The sequence below is a fragment of the Globicephala melas genome, chromosome 13 (assembly GCF_963455315.2).
Source record: "Globicephala melas chromosome 13, mGloMel1.2, whole genome shotgun sequence".
NCBI classification, from domain to species: Eukaryota; Metazoa; Chordata; class Mammalia; order Artiodactyla; family Delphinidae; genus Globicephala; species Globicephala melas.
Window position 1 is genome coordinate 66,760,611 of NC_083326.1, and position 20,782 is coordinate 66,781,392.

A 20,782-nucleotide genomic window follows, 5' to 3' on the forward strand; every position below is an offset into this window, starting at 1 on the left:
GCAGTGGAGGAGCCCAATCTCTGCATGCTGCCCACCTGGCAGGAAGTGGGTGTAGGTGGCAGCTGTGGGCTTTGCAGAAAGAGGCTGGAATGTGAAGTGAGGCGGGACCGGGGTGTGGAGAGGTACCTAACTGCTCCTGAGTGCACGTGGCGGGCACCCTGGATGGAGGGAGATCGCCAAAGACAGCCCCCCTTCTCCTTCTGGACCCAATTCTATCAAGGCCCAGAGCAAGGAGGTGTCAGCGCTAACCCACATCAGCGTAAAGAGGTCCCAAGACAGCCCAGGGGTGAGGACCAGGAATGCCCTGGGGGTAGGGGACCTGGGACAGCACTGGGAAGAGGGGCTTGAGTTAGCCCAGCTGTTGGGTTCGAGGCTAGACCAGGGGAAACTTTCAGCCCATGTGGACCCCCTCGAGGCCTGGAAGATGCGGCCATGTGGCTGTACTGTGGTCTCAAGCAGATGCACTCCTGGTTTCCTTATAAACAGTCATTGACAATGTGGCCTCTGCCCTCTCGGAGCTTCTGACAGCTGGAGAATCCCTTAGACGTGCATGACCCTTGACAGTCTATATATCTCAAAGGACAGGGAAACCTTCTGGGCTTCCCTCATCACCTGGCACAAGTGGTGGACGCCCCTCACTGATCAGATGTTTAAAATCCCAAGAAGCACCCTTACCGCCCCAAGGGCATCAACATGCCCCACCTCTCCCTTAGGACCCAGGGGATGCGAGGTCCTGGACAAGGACCCTTGTGTTCCCATGACCTCTGCGATGAGAAGGGAGGGCAGCAGGGTTGGGGGAACTCAACCCATCCCCGTATTGAAGGTGAGGGACCAGCACCACAGGATAGAATTTGAAAGACAGGAAAAGCAGCATCAGCCCTGTGGGGAAAAAAACCTTTAGCAAGGACACCTTTCGAGTTCCATTTTTCTGCCCCAGTCTGTCTCCTCTTGAATATGGACATTTGTTGCAAAAAGACATGAGCCTCCCACCCCGACAAAGTGAATGAACTGTTTACTAGACTAAGTCCCTGACTCCTAGCCATCACAGCTGGGTGAGGGTGACGTTTGCAGAACCGTAGGTGCAGGGTCTCTTCCTTAGTGAGATGGGGAGACTGAGGGTTGGAGAGAAGGGGTGCCTGCAGGGAGCAGTCCTCACTCCCCCTGAAATCCTGCCTTCCCTGGAGGCCTGGGGAGCACTGAGGGGGGTTCTACAGGTACCTAGCCTGGACTCCCATGCCATGGGAAGCCAGCCTCATTTCCTCCCAGCCTCTTCCACCTGGCAGGGGACCTCTGACACGCCCTCCCGTGTACATCTGCCTCCCCCACCCCAAACTATCCCAGAGCCAAGCACGGGACCTCACTTAATCCCAATTATGTAATGTGCAACCCAACAGCTGGCCAAGAAGGAGGCTCCTGGAGCCACGCCCAGGAGTGGGGGCAAAAGGCTCCGCTTGGTCAGGACCACAGACCAGACTTGGCCTCTGCCTGCAGTGGCCTCCACTCCTCCAGCCTCACCCAGCACCATGAGTGGCCGAGTCGGAGACCTGAGCCCCAAGCAGGCAGAGACCCTGGCCAAGGTGAGAGCCAGGGGAAAAGGGCTGAGAGGAGGAGGGAGGGCGGTGGCCGGAACACTGCCCCACTCTTTTGATTCAGCATGTCCTTGACATTGTCTCTTTGTCATCACCTCACTCAGGGTCAGGTCTCCCAGTGCCTGGTGACATCAGCCCTGTCCAGGGCAGAGGTTGAGGGAACAGCACCACTTCCGGGCAATAGTGTGGGTGCCAGATCAAGCCTGACTTCTCATCCAGGAGCCAGACCCAGAGACCTTTACCTGACGTGCCCCTCCCCACCTCCCCTTAGGTGGGAGCTGAAGATGGTCTGCCCTCTGACTCTGTTCCCTTTCCCTCCCCAGGACGCTGACAGATGACCTGTCTGTAAGAGCTGAGAGACGGAGCAGAGTATGTTATCCCCACGGTCAATGGGGAAGAGGACGCATAATCACTAACAATGTTTTTGTAGAAAATGGGATGGAAAAAAAGACAGAAGCCTTGGTGGGCTAACACATGAAAAGAGCTAAGAATACATTCATACTCCAATCTACTTACCCACCCATCCACCCATTTATCTTTTCTTCCATCCATCCTTCTACTCCCACCCACCTGTCTGTCTGCTCACACACCCATCTCTCCTTCTGTCCATCCACTATTCATTGATTTGTCCTTCCTTTTTTCCCATCCATCCATCCATTCTTTCTTCTTTCTATTTACTCACCCATGTATCCTTCCTCCCATTCACCTACCCATCCATCCACCCACCCATCCTCCATCACTGTAGGCCAGACTGCACTGGAAGAGAAGGAGGCAAGACGAAAACAATCACTGAGTCTGGGGCAAAGGCTCAGTGTGAAAACCTCTTCAATCAACGTCTCTTCCCAGTTCTGAGAAAATGTCCAGGATGTGTTGCCTGCCCTGCCCAACCCAGATGACTATTTCCTTCTGTGCTGGCTCTGAGGTGAGGGCAGAGGTGGGGGAGGTCACGGTGAGGGGGCAGTGAGAGGGCCCTTGTCCCAGCTGCTCCAGAAGGACCCAGGGCTCTCAGGATCCTACCATACCACCTTGCTTCACATGTTCAGGTGCAGGAGAGGGGAGGGGACAGGAAAGGGAGGTCCCACCCAGGCCCCCAGTGCCCTCCATAGCCCCCCACTGCCCTCCATAGCCCCTCACTGCCCAGGACCAGGGCAAGATGACTGCAAGGCAACCTCTTTCCCACCCCATGCCTTCTTTCCATCGTCTCACAGCTCAGAATTTCGACCTGCAGAAATCAGAGGCCATGTTCCACAAGGTGAGACCCATCCCCTCCCTGGAAATTTGGCGAGGGGCTTTGTGGGGGCAATCCCTGCCTCCAGCCCCTACCTCCAGCCCCTCCTCAGGGGTGCTGGGAGCCCAGTGAGACCTTACCACTCAACTCCCTTTCAGTACATGGAGTTCCGGAAGACCATGGACATTGACCACATACTGATTGGCAGCCCCCCGAGGTGAGCCAACACCTGCACAGCCCCCAGTCTCTTATAGACTTACCACCCGAGCAGTCTCTGGATCATCGGGACCGTGAGTGGAGGGTAGCAAAGACCATGAGTGTGCAGGCACCTCTCCTATAACAATTATGACTATTTCCTGGGGGCTTATGAGGTCCAAGCGTAAGTTAAGACTTTATCTGCATGATCTCATTTAATCCTCACAACCCCATGAAATGGGTACTGTTGTCCCCATTGTACACATGAGGACACTGAAGCCCAGCAATGGTTAAGCAGCCCACCCAAAGTCCCACAGCCCCAAGGTGGAGCTGGGATTTGAGCTCAAGCTGGTCTGTCCTCCAAATCCAGGCTCTTCAACACCAGAGTTAGCTCGTGGCTCTGAGCCCTCACCCCTAGGGTCTTGGTTAAAGCATCCTGTCTAGGTGGGAAAGAAACTTAGCTCACCAAGAAGTTGGGGAGAAGAGTCCCACCACCGGCATCTTAGTAAAGCAGTGGTCCTAGTTTCATTTGTGGAGCACAAGCTCTGAGTCAGGCACTGTGTGATCTTGGGGACTTTCCCTAACAGAGGAGAGGGAATGGGGCTCAGATAGGTGGCATCACTTGCTCAAGGATGCACAGGAGGGAAGCAGTAGCATCTGTTTTTGAACCAGGTCTGTGACCTTCAGAATCCATATTCTTCATCACTAAGCCCAACTCCTTTCCATGGAAAGGGACACAGGAGACATTGGGGGCAGAACTAAGGAGCCCAGAGGCCTCAAGCAGGCACGGCTGAGACCTGCCTTGGCCATGTACCTGCTGTGAGCAAGACCTCCTCCTGCAAGCCCCTCAGTTTTCTTAACTGGACAGTAGAGCCGCCCTCTAGTAGAGGGACAGTGCTTGTACCACGGTGTGTGTTGGCTCAGGCCACCCACGGCAGCCTGGTCTGGGTATCTCTGGGAGGTGCATGATGCCAAGTTTCGTGTGTTTGTCCATGCCCAGGTGATCCAGAAGTACATGCCTGGGGCCCTGTGTGGCTGTGACCATGTTGGCTGCCCTGTGTGGTATGACATCGTCGGGCCGCTTGACCCCAAGGGCCTGCTTTTCTCTGTCACCAAGCAGGACCTGCTCAAGACCAAGATGAGGGACTGTGAGGGCATCCTGCACAAGTGTGACCTGCAGACAGAGCGGGTGAGGCTGCCAGGGGACTTGGTCCCAGGAACACACCTGTGCTCTGCGCTGTCACAGTCAGAGGGCTCTGTGGTCAAACACCAGCTCTGCCACTTCCCAGATGGGTGTACTGGTTTTCCACCTTGGAAAGTGGTAACTTTGGTGGTGGTAACTTTGCCACCTTGGAAAGTTACCTCACCTCCCTGAGCCTGTTTCCTCACCTATAGAACAGGGACAATAATAATGTTTGCAAAGATTAAATTAGATAATGCAAGTATATGGCTGGCATACAGGGCCTGATTCATATTTCTCAGAATGCTATTACCTACTGTTATTCCCTCAGAGTCTTTACCCCTGTTGTTCCTCTGTCTGGATAGCCCGACCTCCAGCACACACACTTCCCTCCCACACTTCCCTTGGCTCTCTCCTGTCTATCTTTCAGGTCTCAAACTGTCACTTTCTCTGAGGCCCCCATCTGGGTTAACGTGTGTTCCCACAGCTCCCATGTTGTCCAGCTCTCACTTCAGGACCATGGGGATCTGGTTGCTTGTCAGTCTCCCCAACCAGCCTGTGAACTCTTTAAGGACAAGAACTCTGGATTATTGAGCTACATGCTATACTTACAGTGTCTGGCTCAAAATAGCTGCTTAATAAATATTAGTTGGACAAATGGAGGAATGAATGGCTGAATAAACAGCAGTATGAAGGGATGGATGGGTGAACTGATGAGTGGGTGGGTCAATTAATGGGTGGATGGATAGACATGATGGGTGGATGGGTGGATGGTGGATGGATGGGTAGTAAATGCATTCACTGTTTTGTCCACTCATTCATCTGAGGGCAAAGTAGGAATGTGGGAGAAGCCCTGAAGGGTCATGTGCTGGGGTCACCATCTCCCAAGTCCTGAGCCTGCACCCTGATCCTTGCTCTCATCCTCACAGCTGGGGAGGAAGATTGAGACCATCATGATGATATTTGACTGTGAAGGCCTGGGGCTGAAGCACTTCTGGAAACCCCTGGTGGAAGTGTACCAGGAGGTGGGGAAAGGCCCCTGGGCACCCCTGCTTGCTTTAACGACCAGCTTGGCCTGCTGTGACCTTGCTGCTAACTCAGAGCCAGGATCTGGTAAAAGGTGGTGGCCTTCCTGGGCCCCATCACTGCAGCTCAGGACCCAAAGATATGTTGGCTGGAAGATCCCACAGAACAGGCCTCAGGGACAACACTGTACTGAGTCCATAGGGGCCAGCTTCAGACAAACCCCGCCCAGCCCTGTCATCCCTAGCTCTGTGACTCAGGCGAGTCGCTTTATCCCTCCAAGCTTTATTTTCCTCACTTACAAAATGGGGATACTGATTGCACTTCAAAGGGATGTAGGGATATTTCAGTGAGTTGTTATGTAAAGTGTATACACAAGTGCTTGGCAAGTAGCGTTTAATAAACAGTAAATGTTTTATTTACTATTATATAAATTATTATTATATACTACCATTGTTATAACATTTGCTCTAAAAATGATTATTGTTATGTAATAACAGGTTATGGTTGCAATAGTCTGGGGTGAGATTTCCTCCAGGGGCCATGGAGGTGATGGAAAGAAGGGAAACCCTCCACAGCCCTCTGAATCCTCCAGAGGGGAGGTTGCAAAGGGAATGGGGGTAGGAGAAGAAGAGGTGTGGGCTCTCATGGGGTCTCTCTTGGTTCCACAGTTCTTTGGCCTCCTTGAAGAGAATTACCCAGAGACCCTGAAGTTCATGCTCATTGTGAAAGGTGTGTGGCAGGTGACTTCACTCCCCTGTGCCTCCAATTCCTTATCTGCACCCTGCGGACAATACTAGTGCCTTTTTCCCTGGATAGCAGTGAGGCAGATTGGTTGTTTGGCTGCATGCAAATCAGAGTGCCTGAAACAGAGTAACTTCTCCATAAATGGTAACTTCCGTGGTTGGCTTTACTGCAAGAAGAGGCAGCTCCCACCTCAGTTCTTCCAGGAATCCCCCCTCACCTTTCCCACCCATGTTGATCTCTCCCTCCTAAACTGCCTCTGGCACTGGCAGCTGGTGCAGCCCAGTCTGGCCTTTCCTGTCAACTGCTTTCTGGGGCCTCCAGTTGTCTTGTGTGTATTCATCCTGTTTTCCTTGGGTTGTCTGCTCGTTGAAGGCAGGGCCTCTGATTCTCCACTTCTGTTGTATCCCTCACAGGCCTGGGGCCAGGTGGAAACTCAATAGGTATTTGGGTGGTGGTTGTTTGGGTGGGTGGGTGGATAGAAAGATGGATATACGTTTGATGGGTGACTGGTTGATTCATTGCTTAGTTTTTGTCTATTTGGCCAGTTGTTTAGCTGGCTGGTTGACTGGTGGTTAGTTGGATATCTGGTTGTCTGGTTGGGTAGTTGTTAGCTTGGTAGACTGAGTGACTAGTTAGCATTTTGATTGCCTATGTGGGTGAGTGGCTAGTTGGCAGATTGGTTAGTTGGTTGGCTGATTTGTTGCTTGGCTGTATCTTGGATGGTTGATTGCTGGTTTGAATGGTTGACTGACTGGAAGAGGCGGTTGGTTGGGCAGTTAGCTGGTGGTTTAATTAGCTGATTGGTTTACTGATTGGCTGACATGTTGATTGGTTGTTTGACTATTTGGTAGGTTGGCTGTTTGATTGGTAGGCTGACTGATGGGTTGGTGAGAAGGTGAATTGATTGGCTATTTTTTGGCTGGTTTGCTGGCTGTTTGATTCATTGGATGATTGATTGGGTGGTTGGTTAGTTGGCTGCTTGTTGTTTTAGTTGACCGATTGGTTGGATGGTTTGTCAGGTGCAGGGCATTGGAACTTGCCGAGGTAACTCATTATTCCTCCACATTGTTGGCTATGACTGTTACGGAGAGAGTGGCCCAGTGGAATTATCTTTTCCCCATTATACTTGCTTATATCTCTCCAGCCACCAAACTGTTCCCTGTGGGATACAACCTCATGAAGCCCTTCTTGAGTGAGGACACTCACAGGAAAATTATCATGTTGGGAAATAAGTAATTCCAGCTCCATCCCCTAAGCTCTACGTATGAACTTTGGAGTAAGTTTGGTCCATCACCCCCTCCAGAGATCCACACATCACCTAAAGTCAGAGGCTCCTCCTTCTCAAAGATGAAATGGGTCTTACACTATAGAGTCTATCCTGTTACCTCTGTCTTACTCCCTGCCATACCTCTTTGGTGACTAAAACCTCCACATCTTTCTCCTTTTCAGTTTCAGTTTGGTTGCTAGTCAACCTCTGGGCTATGGGCATCAGTTTCTTTTCAACACTCATCGCCTCAGTGCTTCTAAAGGCAATTTGGGCTGAAGAGGATGAGGAAGAAGAGCAGGAAGAGGAGAAGTGATTCAGAGAAGGAATGCTCAATAAGGACGGACTGGATAAGTAAGTAACAATGCATCCATTTGATGAATGATTGGGCAGCCATGAAAAGTGATTTGATGTCATGGGAAATGTCATTAAGTTAAAAGAAAAATAGATTATAAAGTGGTGTGGATAGTATGGTCTTATTTTTATAAAAACTATATTTCTAGAAGGAAATACAACAAAATAATTTGTGGTTAGCAAGAAATCAGGTGGTTTATAATTTTTTTTATATATTTCTAAACTTTCAGAATTACATGTATTACCTTTATAAGTGGGCAAAAAAATGTTTTAATGATAGAAAAAAAGAAATAGAGAAGAGAAATAGTTCTTAAACTCAACCGGTGACCCTGAGCTTGGAGGATAACATCTCATAGTCAGAATGGTCAGATCATCAAATCAGGAGATCTGAGGATCCAGGGGGATGGGGATGAAGCTAACAAATCCCTGTTTTCTCTCCCTTTCTGATACCTGAGTCTCTGCCTCTGCCTAGATCCACTGGGGTAGGGAGCTGGGTGGATCACAAGGTAGCCCCCAAATCCTGGAGCAGTGTGGGTAACTGCCACATTCCAGACCCACGTCCAGGCCTCTGCCCCATGTGGTGGCGCACAGGGTTCTGTGCATTTGACTGTGAGATGCCAGGCATTATGGTCTTCCTTCTCATCCCACTGGTATCTCCCATGGCCACAGCAGGGGATAACTTGAATTGGTTATAGGTCTGGGGCCATGGTGACACCCCAGGATCCAGAACACTTAGAGCTTTGCATAGGGCATGAAGAACAATAATGGGCATTATGATTGTGGTGATTAAGCAGCAGAGAGGGGGAGGTCCTTTCAAAGACCCAGGGCTATCCCTCTCCACCCAGAGGTCTGACTTGTGTATGCCACTTGCACACAGTGTGGCCCCTGACATGGTCCTTGACCTCATTAGGCTCCTTGAAACAATTAGACAACTCTAATTGTGACTGCTTATGACTGGGAGACCCTCAAAAATGTGCAAATCCATCAGCCAGGGAAAACGTGTTTCCATAGCAACACAATGCTGGAAGACATTTCTGCAGCCTAAGGCCTGGGGGCCCAGGGAATGGGCCCTGGCAGCCTAGCTCCTGTAGGGCTTCTCCCCAAGGTCAGGTCCTCCTGGTAAGAGGGGGGCTGATGGGTCCCCTCCATGCTCAATAGTCCCCCTTCAACCCCTCTCCCCACAGACAGCTGGAAGGAAGGTTTGCTAAAACTCATCAGTCCTGAAGAACTGCCTGCCCAGTTTGGGGGGACCCTGACCGACCCAGATGGGAACCCCAAATATTTAACTAAGGTATGAAGAGCCCCAGAACAGGGGAGGGTAGAGGAGTAGAGCTCGGTTCCTTTCTCACCTTCTCATTCATTCCACAAATGTCTATGGAGAAACCCCTGTGAGCCAGGTATTGAGTTAGTCCCAGCCCTGCCCTGACAGAGCCCTCAGCAGCTGTGCAGGCAAACAAGAAATGGGGAAGTTTTGACCCAGAGGGATGAGCTGGGAGGGGAAGTTCCCAGAAGAGGCCCTGATTGAGTATGGAGGGACACAGGAGGCTTCCCAGGATGGGGGGGATGGGTAGGGGAGGACAGGATGAGCAGGATACTTCCAGGAGATGGGGAAATATCTCAGGCAGGAGAAACAGCATGAACAATGCAAGAGGTGGGGAGCAAGCCCATCTTGCTCTGTGTCTGCAAATCAAATGTGGTGGGGAGATCCCCAAGTCCATGTACGTGCAGGACCAGGTGAAGACTCAGTACGAGCACTTGGTGCAGATCAGCCGCGGCTCCTCGCACCAGGTGGAGTACAAGATCCTGTTCCCAGGCTGTGTCCTCAGGTAAGGAACAGGCCACCAACCCACCCCTGGCTGGGCCCTAGCCCCTCAGGGACCCTTCAGCCTGAGCAGTGACCTGTTCCCCTCCTTCCCCCAACACAGGTGGCAGTTCTTATCTGACAGTGAAGACATTGGCTTCGGGGTTTTCCTGAAGACCAAGATGGGGGAGTGGCAGTGGGCTGGGTTGATGACGGAGGTGCAGCTCAACCAGCGCTACAACGCCCACCTGGTGCCTGAGGATGGGAGACTCACCTGCACGGAAGCTGGCGTCTGTAAGTCTGCCCTGGCTGGGCCCCAGCCCTGGAAGGTTGGAGCCACCTGTGCCATGGTTTATAGGAAGAAATAGAGGGGTAGTGACCACTCCCCCACCAAGGAACATACACCCTAGGTCAGTGCCATTCATCCATACAGTCACTCTTTCGGTTCACACTTGAGAGCACCGATCGTGTGCCAGAAGGGGCTGAGAGCACTCAGGCCGCAGGACACAGGCAAGGGACAGTAGGGCAGTGACATTCCCCAGGAGGAAGCTGGGCCTCTGAGAGGTAAATCAGCTTGTCCAGAGGCACACAGCTGAGTGTGGTACCAGGGTCCCACTTCAGCCTCATGGTAGCTGCATAACCCTGAGCAAAAGTCTTACTGAGCGCAGGTTTGCTCACCTGTGAAGCAGAGGCTACAACTCCTACCTCTCGGGTGCCTGTAATGAGGCAGAAGGCATGCACAGGCCTCGCCCTGCACCCCACTTCATCAAGGGGCCTGGGAGGCCTCTGATGTTCTGAAATGCCCCCCTCGCATACCTATCATGTGACTGTCCAGGTGTGGACACAATGGGAGGCAGTGGCTGTTGTTCTCATTGCCAGTTGGTGCAACTAAAGCCAGGCTGGGCACATGCCAGGAGGAGGTCAATTTCTGTTTACAGGCCCTGCTCAGGAATGGCAGTTCCCATGGGGAAGGGAACAGCAGTTGGGGGAACTTGGTCCAGCTTGGCAAACACAACAGGTGGGAACACAGCCTGTTCTCCCCCATGGCCAGGGCGCAGGGAGTGTGTGAAGCCAGGCCAAACTACCTGTCTGTCCATCTATCCCCCTAGATGTCCTGCGCTTTGACAATGCCTATAGCTTTGTCCACACCAAGAAGGTCAGCTTCACAGTGTAGGTGCTGCTTCTGGATGAGGGCATGCAGAAATAAGACAAGGAGCTCACCCCTGTCTGGGCAGTTCCCTCACTTCCAGGAGACCCCTGACTGCTTTCGGCCTATATATCCTACTCTTCCCCCAGAAATTGCTCAGTAGTCCTCTTGACTCTGTGACATTAGTAAGTAAAGAAACAGCTGCCTTGGGGAAAACGCATATGCTGTGGTCAGATCAGGAAAGGTACGAGAGGCACAGCTTTGGAGAATGCCGAGGTTGCAGAAAAGGAAGAAACAAGGGTAAGAACAAGTGGATGTCCCTGAAACCCAAAAAATAGGAAAACGAGTCTCCTAGCCTTTGTCCTCACTTCTGAGGCATTTGTGTGCATGAATTTTTTCTCCATGAGTTATCAGCAACCTGGGTTGGATGTGTATCTAAATTCTTTTTGCTGCTACTCCTTATATAGTATATGCTCAATATATACTTGTGAAGTTGAATGGAGGTAGGGAGCAAGTGATTCATGGGTGTGCAAATAAGAAGTACTAGGGGAGATTTCAGCACCTCGGACAGGGACAGAGCCCTGGAGGGGATGGACTCTCTTGGAGACCCAGGTGACCCAGCCCCCAGACCTATGGCAGTGGCTGCCCCCTTGGGTAGGTAGGAGCTGCCTAGAGAAGGCTTTGTCTGACTCAGCACACAGCTTCCCCAGCCCATCTCTACCACCCTCACTGCCTTCCCTTGCAACTCACAGCTTATATTTTAAGCAATTAAAGGCACTTTCCTAGAAGCAAAGGAAGTCACATCTGGCTCTAGCTGCTGCCTGGCGATAATAAAAAAAAACAGCTGTCATTCGTTGAGTGCTCTCTATGTACCAAACACAGTGCCAAGTGCTTTATGAGTTTAGCCCATTTCACACACCTACCCTGAGGCCACGTATCATGGTCACCTATGCATAAGGAAACCAAGGCTCAGAGAGGTGAAGTCACTCACCCAACATCATACAACTCTTTTTTTTTCTTTTTCTTTTTTTTTGGCTGTGCCACACAGCTTGCGGGATCTTAGTTTCCTGACCAGGGATCGAACCCATGCCCTCTTAAGTGGCAGATCCAAGACCTGTTTTTTTTTTTTCACTCCAAAGACATTGCTCTTAATTGCCCTATAATACTGCTTCCTAAGACCCTACTTTTACAGAGAAGGAGAGAAGGAATGACTTGTTTGTCCTAGATTGTCCAGTGGAAGTGTCTTGGATGTTACCCTCTCCAATCTCAGTTTGTGGGCAGAGGAGGTGTTATGCCCATTGGGCAGCTGGAACAATGGAGACCCACAATGCTAATTAAGCAGCTCCTCCAAGGAAACTCACAGCAGAGGGGGCAGGGCTTGTGCTTCAAAGCCCAGCATCTGGTCCACTGTTCATATGGTCTCTGAGAAGCATGGCCTCTTGTCATCCACCAAGACCCTGGGTGACTAGAGGAGATACCAGGGCCCCAGGACGTTCTCGCTCCAGGGACATGGCCTCAGGGACATGGAGCTGCTGGCTTGAGCCCCAGGTCCTGACACATCTCTTGACAGGAGGAGTCGAATTACACAGAGACTGTGGATGGTTGGGAACCAAAGGACTTGAAGTTCCTTGGGAATGAGCTGAGGGCCGAGCCCACTGCGGTGAGCTTACCCATGGGCAGAACAGGAGGCCTGACTCTTAGACTAATCAAGCTCATGTTCAACAGCAGCTAGTACTTTCCATCTGCACTTATGGACACATTTTATAGATGAAAAACAGCTCGCAAAATGCACTGGCCTTGTTTCCTTCAGCCCATGGGTGGCAGAAATAGGACTGGAGCTAAAGGCACCCTCCTCCCACCACTAATTCACGTTACTGCAGCAACTTGCCAGAACAGGACAAGACTGCCGACTCTGAGCTGGGGGCTGGGGTGGGGGTGTGGATAGGAAGGAGGAAAAGAAGAAAGGTCAGATTTAGAAGAAGAAAAAAGGCAATACTTGGGACATACTTAAAATGTATTGTTTATCTGAAACTAAAATTTAACTGAGTGTCCTATATTTTATCTGGCCACCCTAGAAATAAGGAATGAGAGAGAGGAGAGGGACGTGGGGAGGCAGAGAAGAGGAGGATGGGTTCATACTCTTGGAAGATGGTGGCAGCACCTGCAGTTGGGGCAAGGATGTCATGGGGGGAGGATGGCTCAGCATCGGGGATACAGCGTGGAGGGACGGGGTCTCACCCTTGCCCTCTGAGGTAAAGACCCCACCCCCAGGCTGCAGCAGGGGCAGAGGATGAAGGGGTGGACCCTTTGCACCCTTGAGGCTGAGGCAGCTGTGAGCAGTGGTGTTGGATTATCTGCATTTGTCTAAGCTCCTCTACTGCAGTTTATAGACCCCATTTTGAACAGAGGGAGAACTTGCTACCAGGAGGCAGGGGCAGCGCAGAGAGCTTAGGCTAGGGCTGGAGCCAAGAATCAAAAAGTGCCCCTTGGTATCTGTGGATGCCCAGCCACAGCAAACCCACTCCTACTCCGTAGCCACAGTCGGTGGGAAGCAGCCCTCCAGCTCCCAACCTCCAGGTCTCCAGTCTCACCCAGGGGCAGGATGCTTTGCTCCAGTTTTGAGTGTCCAGGGGGTGGCTGGGGAGGGAAAGAGACCCCACTTAGCCTTGGCTAATGGGCCCCCTCATTCCAGCAGCAGCCAGCAACCAGTATAGTGGCAGGAAGACCAAGGCCTGCAGGCTCCCCACTGTGTACGAAGGGAAGTAAAGTCCCAGTTCCCAAAGCCCAGAAATGCCAGGGAAGAGACAGGGAAGGAAAGACCTCAGCTGCCCTTGGGAGGCAAAGATGGTGACCACAGCCTGTTTTCCTTAAAAAATGGGGTTCAAATTAGGCAGCTGAGGCCGAAAGTCTGGGCCAGTTAACCTTGTAGACCTCAGGCCAGGGCAACCTTCTGTCCTGATGCTAATTAGGCACCAGACCCCATCCTCTTCCCCTGGAACCCAGCACTGCCGCAGCCTCTCCAGAGAATCCACTTTCACATCCACACAGTTAAGGTCAGCTTTGCCCCCCGGCACATGGTACAAACACAAACAAGTACCAGAGGGAGTTAAGACCAGAGCACTAGAGAAGTAGAAATCTTTATTGTGTGTATATAAAGGGTGATTTAGTGGTCTTCTGAAGGGCCCCCCTGACTCCCTGATTTCCTCAGCAGTTGTCTGGGACACTCCATCAGTCTCCTCCTCCAAAGACAGTCTCTCCATTGCCCTGGCCACCGGCTGCCTCTCCTCGGTGTCTGGCCTGGTCCAGGCCCGCCTCAGTGTGTTCCCCAGCCAGCCTAGTGGGCAGCTCAGCTGGAAAGCCTCCAACACCTTCCTCAGGGACAGCAGGATCGGCATCAACAGCAGAGTGACGCAGCTGACGGCCAGAACCACTGCCAGCAAGTCCTTCAGCGTCTTACAGGAGGCTGGGAAGGACGGGGCTGGGAAGCACCTCAGGGCTGCCCAGTGGTGTGGGGCAGGCCGTGCGGGGCAGCTGGAAGTGACCCTGAGCCCACAGTTACTCATCAAGGTAAAAAAAGAAAAGCCAGGAGCAGGCAGGGAAGCTGGAGATGGGACAGGGCAGAGGGGACAGGACCACAAACGAGTATCTGTGAACCTGGATGGTGGTGGGACCAGTCCTCTCAGTCCTTGTCCTGGTTTTCCTGTACCAAGTAGAGGCCACCTACATTTCCAGGATAAGGATTTCCCATGGTGAAGGAGAAGCATCCAGCTATGGAGCTAGCTGAGGTCTTTCATCTCTCCCAGTTACCCAGATTCCAGAACCCAAGGCCTGTGCATTATGGCGGTCAACACTTCCATTTCAGAGAAATGGGAAAGGAGTTTGCCCAGGTTCCCACAGCTTGAAACAGGAAGTACTCACCTGGAGGAGGAGGAGGTGTAAAAACAGGATTTCTGGCCAGGCTCAAAGGGTCTCTTCCAACTCCAGATGCTCATCCAGCAGATGATATATACTTAAGGAAGAACCCAGGCCCCCAGCCCCAGGTGAGAGGGCTCCTCTTGGGCTCCCATGCCCCCCAGCACAACCACCTGTGTTGAACTACGTTATGCCTCATTTATCCAACTGGGCACTGCAGGAAGAAGCCAGGTCAGCCTGTGACTGTCACAGCCCCAGCCCATAATAGGTCCTTAGAGGGAGAGAAAATTCTCCTGATTTTCCCTTACCCATGGGCATTTCCTCATTGCAACCCTGGTTTAGAACAGGGGCAGATTGGAACCCATGGGTAGTTTCTGCCATAGGGCACTGGTTAAGTTACAACTCGACCAGACTGGAATTCTACATAGCTGTTAACATTCATGGGAGAATACAAAACTGTATTCTCCTGGGAATTCCCTGGCAGTCCAGTGGTTAGGACTGCATTTCCATTGCAGGGGACACGGGTTCAATCCCTGGTCAGAGAACTAAGATCCCACTAGCTCCAGGATATTTTTGACCCACTAGTCAAAAAAGTATTCTCCCATGCAGAGAAATGGGATATTCAGTGGGAGGAAAACAAATTCTATCATGGCATATGCAGACCTATTTTATAAAACACTAACTTAGTATATGCCCAAGGATTGGTGATTCTCAGGGCTTCAGGATTTTCATTTTCTGTTCTATATATGATTTAACAGGTAACATTGAGAACAGCTCTTAAAAGGAAGCGAAAAAGTGTAGTGTATGACTCTTATAAAGAGACGTACAGACAGGAAATTATAGTGTCATTTTGGGATAATCTCCAAGCAGCGGTAATTGTCTTTTGTGCATCTGTATCTCCCGTGATGGAAGTATCTTACTGTAAAGAAAGGAAGCTTCAAGTTGCCCCAGGCTGCCAGCATCCTTTGGGACAGAGGCGACAGTGCCCAGGTTCCTCCGTCCTAATCACATCTATCAAAATCTCTCTGGGGTGAGCGGGCCTTCCCAGCCCCCCGTGCAATCCTTGGGCCAGGCTTGATCCCAGACTTGCTCCTGCATGTGGAAATGCGAGACTCCCAGGGCCTCGCCTTTTGGTCAGAGCTCAGCTGAATCCAGGGCTGTGGGCTCCAAGTCCCAGCCCTGGATGCCTATCCCACTGCCATTCTCAGGGTGAGGGTTGCCAGATAATACAGGATGCTTGGTTAATTCTTTAAAAATTTAGTATAAATATATCTCATGTAATATTTGGGACATATTTAAACTAAGAAATTCATTATTTATCTGAAATTCATGTTTAACTGCAAGGCCTAAATTTTGATTTGCTAAATCTGGAAAACCTATCAGGGGATCCAGCACTCCTTTCCTGGGCTGACCCCCAACTCTGCCCAAGATAGCCCTGGGAGGGGAAGCAGAGTAACAGGAAGAGAATCCCCAGATCCACCTCGACCTGGGGCATCACGCTCACCTCATCCTTTTCCATGTCATCGTTGAGCATGAAGGCCTCCACGCTGAACTGCAATGTCTCATTATTCTACCGGGACCGAGGGCCAGAACCGGGGCCTACTGAGAGGCACCTGGGGGACAGACAAGGGATCCCAAGGGACCATCACCTCGGAGACTGGCCGTAACAAATTTCCCGGGAAGCCATGGAGAGGCTTACTCTGTGGGACCTTCTTGCTCCCTAAAGCGTCATTAAAGAATGTCCACCCCATTACTAGAGTCTGGGAACAGATGTATTTAGCCTGAGCAAAGGGCAGAAGTTACAAAGTCAGCCACGAGTGACAAGACTCTTAAGGCCCCTGCAACCACTCAACGGCCTGCTCCCCGGCTGGGAAGGACAGTCCGTCCTCTGCCAAGCTACTCACAGCCCAGGTGGGCAGCTTCAGGCCCCAGCAAGTTCAGGCCAGGCACCATAAATGGTTGGTTACTAACGACCAAGTGCAAAAAACAGACTTCTACACATGATTACACCAGTGGCCCAGCTAAGCAAGACCACAGGATAGGGATGAGCTATCTGACCCTATCTCCCTCCCCACCCCTCAAAACCCCACAGACCCCCAGTTGAAGACGAGGGTGTATGTCCTCTGAGAGTGGTTCAGGTTCACACACTTGTCCATGTAGAACTTCATGGCCCAGTTTAGCACCAGCTGGATGCAGGCTTCTAGGGTCAACCACAAGCCTTCCACATAAGGGAAGTGGCGAGGCACCTGAGGGAAGAGGTATTGCTGGTACCTAGCCAGCTACCCCCTAACAAGCACCTACCGCATACCTGGTAAATCACAGCCATTATTTCATTCTTTCCTGAATGGTCCTAGAAGTGTTATGCCCATTTTACAGATGGGGTGATGGAAGCTCAGAGAGAACTTTGGTTCTTACCCCAGCCTCATCTACCAAATGAGTGCACATCTGTCCCACCAGGGGTGGAAGACTGAGGCCAGGTACAGGAATGGTACACATGGCCCACATTCTGCCCTCCTTGGGCAGCCCTCAGGGGTTCACTCTCCATCCGCTCCGTAGGCACCAGGACAAGACTCACCATGCAGTACCTGGAGGGCCACCTGCAGGAGCTGTGTGTTGAAGGCTGAGGGAGGCGTCCTTCAGGGGGCCAGGCAGGGTTCACGATGGGCCAGCTGCAGCCGAGCTGTTTGCCTACTGCCCAAGGAGCAGCCTGCGCTGGGGAGTTGCTAATGAAGAGGCACCACAGGTCAAGGGGGTTCAGTGGGTCCCCACAGTCAGACTGGAGGGCAAGCCCTGAGCAAGTTCCCCTAGGGGGAGGGAATGGGAATGGGAGGACTGAAGGGAAGGTACTCAAATAAGCTTGACCAGCACTGAGCATCCTTCTAGCTGCCATTAGGGGCTATTCCACATACCCCCCATATGAACCGCACAACTGCCCCTGTTTTACAGATGTGGAAACAGGCTGGGAAGTCCTGCTACCATCTGCCCATAGTTACATGCAGCTATCAGCTGCAGAACTTAGATTCAAACTCCCAATGAAGGGCTGTTCCAGAACTATTTAAAGATTGAAGTTATATGGCAAGATTTGGATGATACCAATGGTACTAAAATAAAAGCTGAGTTTATCTTTACCCCGTCTCTACCAGTAACTGCTTGCTTTGTGTCAGTGTGAGCAGCTGGCCTGTGTGTAAGCAGACTCATCCCTGAATTGTCCCCAGTTAATTCTTTTTACCATTTGGGCTCCTGACCACCTTGCCATGCTGCTTCGAAGAAGGATTATCTTGTCCCAGAGGGCCTAGAGCAGACCAAGGACCAGAAAGGAGTTGAAAGGTTTTTTAGAAAGGAGAAGAATTTAAGGCAGTTGTGTAGTGTTTGTTGAGTATCTACTGCATGCCAGCTCTGTCCTAGAGGCCAGGGGTGCAGGGTGGGGATGGGCCCTTACCCCTGATTTTGGCCTGGCTGGACAGCTCAACCCTTAAGGAGGACCCTGGACTCTGGAGGTTCCTGCTCAGCCTGGCTCCCCAGACACAGGGTGAAGGTCAGGGAGGAGGAGGAGGTAACACGGGGCTCTGGTGTCCTGGGCTCTCAGTGGGGGAGGCAGCAAGGGAGTCCCAGGTCAGGGGCCATTGGGAGGTAGGGCTGAGTGTTGGAGGGCACCTGACAGAGAGGCCATCAGGAGGGAAGTCCCCTCCCCCCAGTATCTCCAGGATGCCAAGTCCAGCTCCTGTGGTGGCGCAGACCAGGCATGGGGGGATGAGTTGTCCTCGCAGGGGCTCCCCAGGTACACAGCTGGCAGAGGGAGGCTCAGCTCAGCTCAGGGACGGGAAGGGCAGGGGGAGGGCCCCCACGGAGGGCCCCCACCCGCCACCCGCCACTCCAGCTCCCAAGGTAGACCCATTGCCCAGACCTTACCGAGAAGCAAGACCCGAGCAACACGCAGAAGTGCCCTGGGGACAGCCATAATGAGAAGAAACATTGCCTACTCCCCACAAGCCTCCTTAAATTGGCCCACAGAAGGCTGGAGAAGGAACAAGCCTCACCTGGAGCCCACACGTGAGCCTAGGGCACGGCTGAGCTAGGCCAAGCCCAGCACTTCCACGTTCCCCCACCAGGGCCCCCCACCCACCTGCAATGCCTTCTGATTTTAGAAAAGGTTCTGAAGCCCTCCTCACTCACGTGGGATTTAATAAGGCTGGCAGAAGGCTCACCGCACAGTGGACTTAACTTTCTCATCTGTAGGATGATAATGGTGGCACCTACCACACAGGCCGTTATGGAGTTTCTGTAACACAGTGCTTCGCACAGTGTCTGCACATAGAAAGAGCTCCATCCACGTTCTCTGTGGGTGTCATCTGATGATTCTTGTTCAAGAGGAGGGAGGAGCATGATGATGATTCTGTCTGGGGGGCAGGAGCCAGGGAGGGTTCAAGGAGCAGGTACCGTTAGAGATGGACCTTGAAGGCTGAGAACAGAGGGAAATGGGGGCGGGGAGGGCATTCCTGGCAGGTGGCATGGCCTGAGCAAAGGTGGAGAGGCTGGATGTGCAGGAGTCAGGGGAAGCAAAACAGAGGTGCAGGATGCGTCACGGTGAGGGATGAGACTGCGTAGGCCCAGAGGCTCTGAAAGCCAGGCTGAGGTGTTCAAACTGGATCCTGGGGGCTGTCAGGAGTCAAGGAAGGTATCAGAACAGAGGAGGGACTTGGGGAGATTCAGCCAGCAGCAGAATCAGATCAGAAGCATGTTCCTTTACTCACTGGACCTTTAAGGAGTGCTCAAGACTTTTCTCGCTTATAAAAATAAAACCATGATCACCCTCAGATGCACATCTTCGAATCATCATCCAATTATTTCCTCTGAATAAATTCTTAGGATTGGAATGCCTGAACCATAAAATTGGCATACTTTCTCTCTAGATTAGTCATCTGATGGCACAATTACCAGTTATTTGCCCTTGAAATGGATGTCTCTTGCCACAGTCATAACAGTGGTTAAATAACTGTGAGCCCTACCATGGCCAACTGCTTTGCAAGCATTTCTCCTGTAACCCTCACAGCAGCTTCAGAGGGTTATTACGGACAACTGTACAGTGAGGAAGCAAGGCTCAGAGAGGTCGGGTAACTTGCCCAAGGTCACACAGCCTGTGAATCAGCTCTGCCTCTGACCCTGTAGAGAACCATAGGCTGGAAGGCAGTAGGCAAGGAAGCAGTACTGGGCTGCGGGGGGACAGGGGAGGTGGGGGTTGGAGTGACTCCAACTCCAGGAAACAGGGACCCAACCACAGTGCGGTTGTAAAGAGTAAATGAGGACTTCCCTGGTGGCGCAGTGGTTAAGAATCCACCTGCCAGTGGAGGGGACACGGGTTCAAGCCCTGGTCTGGGAAGATCCCACATTGCCGCAGAGCAACTAAGCCCGTGCACCACAACAACTGAGCCTGTGCTCTAGAGCCCGCGAGCCACAACTACTGAGCCCATGTGCCACAACTACTGAAGCGCACGCACCTAGAGTCCGTGCTCTGCAACAAAGAAAAGCCACCACAACGAAGAGTAGCCCCTGCTTGCCACAACTAGAAAAAAGCCTGCGCGCTGCAACGAAGACCCAACACAGCCAAAAAGAAATAAGTGTGTTAAAAAAAGAAAAAAAGAAGAGTAAATGAGCCTCAAAACAGGAAGCGCTTAGCATGGAACCTGGCCCACTAGGAGCGGTTCAATAACACATATTCTTCTCAATGACCTGGAGGTGGTTTGAACCTGCCAAGGTGGGCACGTTTGGAGGTGCTGCCGCCTTGTGGTGGTCCTGAGCATTGCATGAAGCTGGCCACCGGGGGACCCAACTCCCAGCATGCCCCAAGTCAAAGGCCACCAGGCCCCCGGGGTGGGAAAAGACATCTCCCCCCACCCAATCCCAGCAGCGGTCTGCCTCATCCTCTCAGGCCCCAGGAAAGCAATTTCCTATTACACCCGGCTCTGCCACCTCCAGTCCATTCACCTCTCTGCACCTGTTTCCCACCCATCAAATGGGATAATACGAGTTAGCCTAGTCACTAAAAACTGTCCCTCATCCCCTGCCCAGGAAAGAGACAGGCTGGAGAGAGTGTTTCCCACCTCTACAGGGCTGGGGTGTTTGGGGGAGGCATTCCAGCTCCATGCATGGCCCCCCAGAGTAGAGTTGCAGATAAAATACAGGATGCCCAGTTCAATTTCAATTTCAGATAAACAATGAAGAACTTTTCAGTGCATATATGTTCCATGCAATATTAGGGACATACTTATACTCAAGTATTGCTTGTTGTTTAAATCAAACAAAATTTAATCGCTCACCCTGTTATTTTATTTGCTATGTCTGGCA

General features: G+C 51.8%; 1 protein-coding gene across 1 annotated transcript; it reads left to right on the forward strand.

The window, feature by feature from the left end:
• The first annotated feature begins 1,523 nt into the window (after positions 1 to 1,523).
• LOC115855116 (SEC14-like protein 3) lies at positions 1,524 to 10,555 on the forward strand. The gene is given in 13 exon segments (XM_060310404.1): positions 1,524 to 1,577; positions 2,436 to 2,511; positions 2,798 to 2,826; positions 2,919 to 3,015; positions 3,018 to 3,034; positions 4,013 to 4,201; positions 5,122 to 5,217; positions 5,887 to 5,947; positions 7,107 to 7,194; positions 8,769 to 8,871; positions 9,240 to 9,406; positions 9,506 to 9,675; positions 10,491 to 10,555. Coding segments are annotated over 13 exon segments (1,212 nt in total).
• Positions 10,556 to 20,782: the final 10,227 nt, after the last annotated feature.